General features: G+C 44.0%; 1 protein-coding gene across 1 annotated transcript in view; it reads left to right on the top strand.

Moving 5' to 3' along the window:
- The window catches only part of LOC134341394 (homeobox protein Hox-C8-like), a 2,807-nt gene extending 8 nt beyond the window's left edge, over nucleotides 1–2,799 (top strand). The window contains exons 1-2 of the mRNA XM_063039256.1: nucleotides 1–425; nucleotides 1,815–2,799. The exon at nucleotides 1–425 is cut by the window's left edge and continues 8 nt beyond it. Coding sequence (XP_062895326.1) covers nucleotides 1–425; nucleotides 1,815–2,134 — 745 coding nt within the window. The 3' untranslated portion in view covers nucleotides 2,135–2,799. The remainder of the gene's footprint in view (nucleotides 426–1,814) is intronic.
- Nucleotides 2,800–9,042: the final 6,243 nt, after the last annotated feature.

A 9,042-nucleotide genomic window follows, 5' to 3' on the forward strand; every position in this document is an offset into this window, starting at 1 on the left:
ATATTTCGTGAACCCTCTCTTCTCCAAGTACAAAGCAGGCGAATCTCTGGATCCCACGTCGTACTACGACTGCCGCTTCCCGCAAGGGATGGGACGAAACCCGGCTTTGGTGTACGGTGCGCCCGGCGCCACCGGCAGTGGTTACCAGCACCCATCTCCCCACGTCCAGGATTTCTTCCACCACAGCGCCTCCACGCTCTCCGCCTCGGGGTACCAACAGGTCCCGTGCGGGTTAACGTGCCACGGTGAGACCGCCAAGTTCTACGGCTACGACTCTCTGCCTCGCCAGCCTCTATACGCCGCGGCGCAGCAAGATGGATCCATGATGTCCTACCAGGAATGCAAGCCGTCCACCGCCGAGACCCAGGGAAACCTGAACCAAAATTCGCCCGCCAATCTCATGTTCCCGTGGATGAGACCTCATGGTTAGAATGTTACTATGGCTTTGCTCTGTCTGTCCGTTCGTGCCTTTCACTTCTGTATCTTACACACACAAATACACTCTCTCTCGCTCTCTTTCTCTCTCTCTCTCCTTCTCTCTGTATCTGTCTCTCCTTCTATCTTTCACCATCCCTTTCCACCTATCTCTCATTCTCTCTCTCTCCCTTCATCTCTCACTCTCCCCATCACATTCTTTCTATCTATCTATCTATCTTTCTGTCTTTCTCTCGTGGCCAACTCTCATTTACCGTCTCTATATCTCTCATTCTTTCTCTCTATCTATCTGACTACCCACATATCTATCCTGTGTATTTATTCTCTTTATTTATTTTAAATATTTACTCGATCAAATTATTATATCTATCTATCTATGCATCTATTAGTATGCTTGGCTCTCTGCATCTATCAAACCATCTATGTATATATCTATTTGCTTGTCTATCTATCTATGTATGTATAGTATGCATGTATGTATGTATGTATGTATCTATCTGTCTGTCTATCTATCTGCTTACCTATCTACTTATCCACCTGTCAGTCTATTTATCTATCAGAAGGCCATATTCTCTCTTTTTATATCTTATCCTCTCCTGTTACCTTGTTTTTTTCTGCCTTTTTACTTTGGCGCGCGCGCGCACACACACACACGCACACGCGCGCGCGCGCGCGCACACACACACACACACACACACACACACACACACACACATACACACACACGCGCGCACACACACGCATACCTGCGCGCGCGCGCACACACGTACACATTCATCTCTCTACCCCTCTTCTCTCCCCTTCACCTCCTTCCCCTCTCGACCTCGTCCCTTCCAACTTCCCTCGCCCTCTCCATCCATCCCACCTTCTCCACCCTACTCTCTTGCTCACTCCAGTTCAGTCTCTCTCCCTCTCCCGCCCCTTCCACCTTCTCGCTCTCTCCCACTCTCCCTCTCCCTCTCTCGCCATCCCAACGCATCCAGTCTCAACGCACAATTTTAAAAAATTTTCTCCCGCCACCTCCAACCTTACGTGCGGTCCGTCCTCAAAGATAGCGGGGAATTTTTCGAGTTTGGAAGGCAAGTTGCCTTAAAATGTGTGTGTGCTTCTCTCTCTCTCTCTCTCTCTCTCTCTCTCTCTCTCTCTCTCTCTCTCTCTCTCTATCTCTCTCTCTACCCCCTCTCTCTCTCCTTCCCACTCTCTTTCTCTCCCCTCTCTCTCTGTCTCCTCTCTCTCTCTTTCTCTCCCCCTCTCTCTTTCTTTCTCACCCTCACTCTGTCTCTCCTTCTCTATCTCCCCCGCTCTCTCTTTCTCTCTCTCTTTCTGTCTCTCCCTTCTTTCCCTTCTTCCCTCCCCTTCCCTTCCTCTCCCCACTCCAGCTCCCGGGCGCCGCAGCGGGCGCCAGACTTACAGCCGCTTCCAAACGCTTGAGCTGGAGAAAGAGTTCCTGTTTAACCCCTACCTCACGCGGAAACGGAGGATCGAAGTCTCTCACGCCCTGGGACTGAGCGAGAGGCAGGTGAAGATCTGGTTCCAGAACCGGCGAATGAAATGGAAAAAAGAGAATAACAAGGAGAAGTTCCCCAGCGCCCGGGAGGAGGGGAAGAGCGGGGAGCCGGTCGCCGAGGAAGACGAGGAGGAGAAGGACGAGGAAGAGGAGAAGGATGAGGGGGCGAATGAGAAGGGGCCATCAAAATAGTACCGTTCTCCATGGCATGTGGTACACGGAGTCGGGAGAGGATCTTAGAGGGTTAGAAGAAATGCGGGAGGGCTTGTATGTAAATAAATACGTTTCATAACAGCGCCAAGTATTACTTAAGTTAAATGTGAATTATAATAGCCTTCCTCTGCACAAGTGTGTATATATATATATACATATATATATATATAATCTTATATATATATTAATCTCTCGCTTTAAATCTTGGTTACGTTTTCTCGTGAATTTCAATTTCTTTTTCAATTTATCGTTGTGGCAATACGTACAGTACTACCTATAGACATAGAAGGGGGAGCCCCGCTGGTCTTTGTAACGGCGCCTTGAACAAAAAAAATCTTCTATTCTAGAACAATTTTCGTTGCTATTTGGCCGCGGTTGCTGCTACACTGTTTGAGAGCTGGGACTGATGTTTAGGAGAGAGGGATGAAGGGAAAAATATACTACCTAATGTGTGTGTGTGTGTGTGTGTGTGTTACAGAGAAAGAGAGAGGGGAGGCAACAATAGTGTGTAGGATGCACTATTTACAAACTGCCTAAATGCACATATTTTATCTTTTCGTTTGTGTGCGTGATAGAGAGAACGTGCTTGCATGTTCTTGTGTGTGAAGAGGTTGGTGGGTTCGTATATGTGTGTTTAAGCAAGTATGTTCCGTGTGTGTTCATGCATGTTCTTGCGTGCGTTGAGTTTATGCATGTGTGACAGTTTACGTATGTATGCATGTGTGTGTGTGTGTGTGTGCGTGTGTGTGTATCTATGTGAGAGAGAGATAGAAAAAGTGTATGCATGTGTGCGTGTGTTTTGAATTTGTTTGGTTTCGCGTAGTGTGTATGCGTTCATGTTCGTGTATGTGAGCGTACGTGTAAGTTTTTGTACTTGTGTGTGTCTGTGGGTATGGACTGTATATCTGTGTGAGTTTGTGCACATATTTGTGTTCATGACTACTTTTGTGTGTACCTATGTCTCACCGTGTTTTGTATTTGTCTAAGCTTATGTTTCTGTGTGTGTGTGTTTGTATGTATGTGTGTGTGTGCTTGTCTGTGTGTGTTTGTGTGTGTGTGTGTGTGTGTGCATGCGTGCGCATGTGTATTTTATGTGTGTGAGAGAAATGTGTAGAGCTAGAATCTCTGCGTGAGTGTACACGTCTGTACATGCACTTGGTTTATTATGTGTGTGCGTGCGTGGCTGTGTACAAGTGTTTGCTTGTGTAGTATGTGTATGTGCAAAGGGGAGTGGGTGAGTGTGCAAGGTGTGTTTTTCTGATACAGGATATCTCTTGAATATATGATCAATACCTTAAACGCAGTGCAATGTATATCTATGTATATCTTCACAGTCATTTGTTGCAATATGCTTCTTTAAGGTGTGTGTGTGTGTGTGTGTGTGTGTGTGTAAGAGAATGGTTGCTCCACAAGGCAACAGTTATGGAAAAGGTCACTTTTTAACTGTACACGTGTGTTCAAGACTTCAAAGAAACAAAAATTATAATGAAATAAAAAAACAATGTTTCCAAGAAACAGTGTGCGTGTTCCGGCATTAAATCTTCAGAAGTTGCCGCATTCGGTACTGTTCGTTTTTAACTTATCATGTGAATGTTTGCTGGGTATGAGATACACTTTCCACCCAAGGCATGTTAAAAGATGGAAGTGGGAACAGAGAGGCTGGTGTCGGTCCGGCCTCTCTGCGGAGTTTGGACAGAGGCCTTGTACTTAGCAGGGCAAAATGGGGGCAGATTGTAGGCAAATCAGCTGGATTGGCGATGGCTGCGAAACCAACAAAGAATGGTACTGGTCATTGGGAGACGGAAAAATTGGGGGGGGGGCGGTTTGGACAAGTTTTAAGGAGGCAAATAGGTGGGAAGCCTGGTGGAAAGATTGTGGGTTCCCGGCAGAGATATTTAAATAAGTAGAAATGTAGATAGATAGATAGAGCGTAGATAAATAAAGAGAGATAAGTAGATAAACAGAAAGAAATAGCGAGAGAGAAAGAAAGAATGATAGATACATAGCTAAGCAGATAGATAGAAAAGAGAAATAGAAAGAAAGAGAGAGATTATAGATAAATCGATAGACCGGCAAGAAAAGACTAGAGTAAATTAGGAGGATTAGATATTGATTTTAAAAATTTGATTAAAGTAAGATTAAATATCCAGAGATATGATGACGATAGTAAAAGGGATCAGAAAATAGGTGCAATGGTGTGTTTAGAGAGGATTGGGTAGAGATTGATTAAATTTTATAGATAGACAAATGAATAGGTAGATAGGTACATGGTAGATAGATAAACAGATATATAGATGTGGTTAAATAGATAGATAAACAGGGAGAGAGGGGGGCAGACAGACAGTGGCTAGACAGGCAGACAGACGGTATACAAGACAACAGGGAAACAGATAGATGTTAATGACCACTAGAAATCAACAACTCCATAAAAAGCAACTTGTGTTTTTTTATTATTATTCTCTGTCTCTCTCTCTGTCACACTCTCTCCCTCTTCCCCCCCCCCCCCCCCCTTGCTCGCTCGCTCTCTCTGTGGAGATACAATTTTACAATTGTAGCGTGACCTTATGGAGAGCCAGGTCGGGATCTCAGCTAATGACAGGAATGTTGCTGCCAATGAGGCAGTAAGATGAAAGGAATAGTGTATCAGGCAGACAAAGCAGCGGCGTTTGTGGAGGCATTTACAGGTGGAGGAGATTGAATCCGGAGGGGGTGAAAAGCTGGTTATTACCCTCCAGGAATGTGCAATACCCGGGTGGGTGGGGGTGAGTTCAGAGATAACACTGACAATCGAACAACTTCAGGACGGGAACAATTTAGCAGACAATCCTTACTTCCTGCGCTATGGGGTATGATTAAATCCTTTTGCTTAGAAGTCCCATAAAAGAACCATAAATCAGTGAGTAGTAGTCTAGCCTTATTTTTTTAAATGTTCGCTTTGGTGGCTGGAAGGGGGTAGGGGTGGTGAAAGTGCAGTCTTTGATTCTGAGAAATTGATAGTGTTTGACTTGTAAGCGAAGTTCTTTGGATTTTAAACTGAATTTGAAATTGGCGCTTTTGAAGTTTCATTTGATTTTTTGTAGGGGATAGGTGGCCTAGGGTCAGACATGGAAGCGGCGTGTGTGTGAGTTCGTGTGATGTGTTGTGCGTATGCTGTGTACTGTATGCAAGAGAGAGTTGTGTGTGTGAGACAGAAAGAGACATCGTGTGTGTTAAATGTGTGAGAAAGCGAATTGTGTGTTTGTGAGTGCGTGAAAAGAAAGAGAGAGAAAGCATGTGCTCTGTCTGTATGAGACTTTATGAGTATTTGGTTGTGCGTGTGCATGTGCGTGAAACAGAGAGTGTATGTTATATATGTATGAGAGGGTGTATGCATTGTGAGTGTGTGTGACCTGTGTGTTTGAAAAAGGCTGTGTGAGATGTGTGAGACAGTGTTTGTGAACAGCGTGTGTGTGAGTGTGAGAGATTGCGCATGAAAAGAGCTTGGTGTGTGAGAGAGAAGTGTTCATAGGAATGCGTGCTCTTGTGAGTATGTAGATTGAAGCGTGTTGGGCTTTATTATCCGCGCTTTGGAAAGAGAGAGACAGACAGACAGACAGACAGAGGACAGATAACATAGCCCTTTATCCTCCTAACCCCACGGGGTATCTGCCAACCCCTGCCGCCCTCTTTGGAGCAACGACTGTTTATTATACTTTATATGGGCCTGAAGGTGATAAAATTTTATTTGGTCCGAACATTCGCACGCCTCGGTGTCTTTTGCGAGCAACCACTTCGTCTTCCTGTTGAAAGAAAAAGCAAAATCAACTTTACTGAATTGCAAAATAAAAACAAGAGTAAGTACTTTTTGTGGATCTTGTATAAAAGAACTGGCCGGTCTAATTTGAGGATCCAAAAGCAACGCATCAATCAATAATAACACTGCGCACACGGACCTGGAATTAGACTGGCAATGGAAAACCAATCTTACTCATTTTTATTCGGGAATCGGTATTGCAGTCTGAGAATGGAAATCCATTGGAATAACTTTAGAAATAAGTGTAGCCAGGTAACCGTACGAAGAGCGTCTGCTAAACGAAGCAGACATCTCGGTCCGGTTTCTCCGAAACATATCAGTCAACGAGCGCGAGTAATACTTAAAAATGCCACATCACATCCAGGTGTTCCTACATCAAAGCCTGCAGAGATATAAAATCATATACACTCCACATACACATATATTTACAAATTTACAGATACAAAACGTCGTAGAAACAAACTCGTATGTATATAAATATATATGTCTGTGTGCGAAAGAGAGAGAGAGAGAGAGAGAGAGAGAGCGAGGATATTATTTAGTTTATCCAACTATTATCCTGACAAAGACAGTTCCAGCTATGCAGGCAGGTAAATAACCAATGCAGCTGACAGATATGGACAGACATGCAGAGACGAAAGTAAGCAGATAGACCGATAGATAGACAGGTAAATAAAAAATACATATGTCTAAACATAAAATACAAGCATGCCAAATAAGTACAAAATGCACACACACAATCGGGCGCATTTCCAAGTTTATAAATGTTAATAACGCATACACACACACACACGCACGCACACACACACACACACACACACACACACACACAATAAAAGTTTGTGTAGGAATTAAACACTCAGACTACTGAGCCAGTAACGCTCACATATTTCTAAGTAAAAGGTTATGCCAAAACCACGTCACTAGTTCACAGCTGATAAGTATTAACATATTAAAGCCATACATAAATTGGGATGGCGGGATAAAATGTACCTTGACTATTTACCCATCCCTTCTCTTTCGACTATTTCTCTCTTTTTTTCTATCTGTCTACCTTCTTATTATCGATTTCTATCTACCTTTTTAAATATCTAACTATCTCCTCTCTCTCTTCTAGTTTCTCTATCTGTCTATCTATCTATTCATCTATCTATAAATCTATCTACCTCTATCTACCTATTTATCTGTCTAACTTTATCTATTTCTACCTCCCCTCTCTCCTCTATTCGTTTCTGCGTCTCTATCTTTCCATCCACCTACTATCTATAAATCTGTCTCTAAGTACCCGACCTACCTATCTTCCAAATCAATCTATCTATCAAATCAATCTATCTGTCTATCGATCAAATCTATCTATCTATCTCCATCCGTATAGTTTATAAATTGCGTCCATGACATATTCTTCCGCAGGGCTGAATTTCAAACGATTCAGATGTCTACAAACAGTAAAGATTTTTCTCATTGTTTTGTTTTAAGAGTAAGATAAACTCGCAGCTTTCCAAGCACTCGCGTCCTTGCCTTGATTACTGTTGAGAGATAGCGACTGAAATTAGGGGAAAGCCGGGGAAATGTACAGACATCTGGGCATCTGAACAAGAGATTCAATCAGTGAGCTGTCCTCAAAAATAATCTTTGCCTCCTTTCGCCGTTTGAGCTGATTTTCTCTCAGTCCAATGTACTCGCGACTCGCCGGTCGCAAAAGTGCATCAAGGCGTGAAGTAGTCGGGTCCGGGAAAGTGGGTGAAGGAGCTGATTTTGAACCCCCTGTTCTCTGTGGAAAAAGCGGCTCGCAGAATCCAGTTGTAATTAATTAGAAAGCCAGCGGGAATTTGATCCTGGGGTGAAAGGTAACACGCCAGGTTTGAATCAGCGTATACATAGAAATCGTTGGACATCTTATGTCCAGCGCTTCAGATCTGTAAGTTCTTTCTATAAGTATATATGTCTCTCAATCTCTCTTTCTATATATATTCTCTCTCTTTCCCTCTTTCTCACTCCCTCTGCCCCTCTATGTCTTTCTTTCTCTCCGTGTCTCCAGGTTTCTCGCCCTCGCTCTCTTTTTCCTCATCGGTTCGCCTCTTTCTTTCTCTCTCTATTATGTCCATTCGTTTCACTGTCTCTCTCTCTTTCTCTATCTCAATGTCTCCCTCAGTTTCGCTCTTTCTGCATCTCTTTCTTTCTGTGTGTCTATAAGTGTACGGGCGCGCTCGGGCGTGTGTGAGTGTGTGTGTGTGTGATTGACCCAAAGACCCTTACCCGAATTAGGATAAGTTAGTGATGAAAGAAATTGAGTAATGCTTTGAACATTTTCCAAGTCGATTTGAGATATCAGCTCTTCATTTGGAAAGGGGTGGTAGTAACAAGGGTTAAAAAGGACAGAGAGAAGGGGGGGGGAAGAGAGGAGGTGGGGAGAAATAGCGAAGGGGAGAAGAAATAGGAAAGAGATAAAGAAGTGAATGAGGGGAAGGTGTGAGAGAATAAGATGAAAGAGCGAATGTAGGATGGAGGAAGGAGGGGGCGAATGGAAGAGAAAACGGAGTGAGGGGCAGAGGGAGGGAGAGAGGATGGGGAGAACGAAACAGAGAGGAGAGATAAAGAAGGTGTGGGAGATGAGAAGCAGAGAGAGGGAAGGAGAAAGGAGATGAAGGTAAAGAGAGGAGGAGCGAGGAGTGGCGTGTGCGAAGGAGGGATGAAGGGAGGGAGAGTGGGAAAGAAACGGCGAGAAGAAGGTGGAGAAAAGAGATTGAAAGTGGCAAAAAGGAAGAGAGGGAGCGAAGGAGCATTCGCTGACGGAGGGTTGTGAAATCGGGCAGGGAGAATACGGGGTGTTTTAAACCCTTCAAAAACATGGGGGCGGTGTTTAACCTCTTTACCGGCGCTGCCAGCGAGTCGATCACGGAAATGCTAGTATTTATGGAGATCACAAAGAGTACATTAACGTTTCACTGGCATTTCCCCAATTCTACCGCCGGCTGGTTTAGAAATGAGTAGCATTGTTGAGGAGGCACGAATAGTTGACTCGTAAAACAGGAAGGTCTATCTCACTCCTCCTCTGCCTCTCCCGGGAGCGAAGATTTTGCTGTAAAACGCTATG

The sequence above is a fragment of the Mobula hypostoma genome (assembly GCF_963921235.1).
Source record: "Mobula hypostoma chromosome X1 unlocalized genomic scaffold, sMobHyp1.1 SUPER_X1_unloc_3, whole genome shotgun sequence".
In the NCBI taxonomy this organism is placed as follows: domain Eukaryota; kingdom Metazoa; phylum Chordata; class Chondrichthyes; order Myliobatiformes; family Myliobatidae; genus Mobula; species Mobula hypostoma.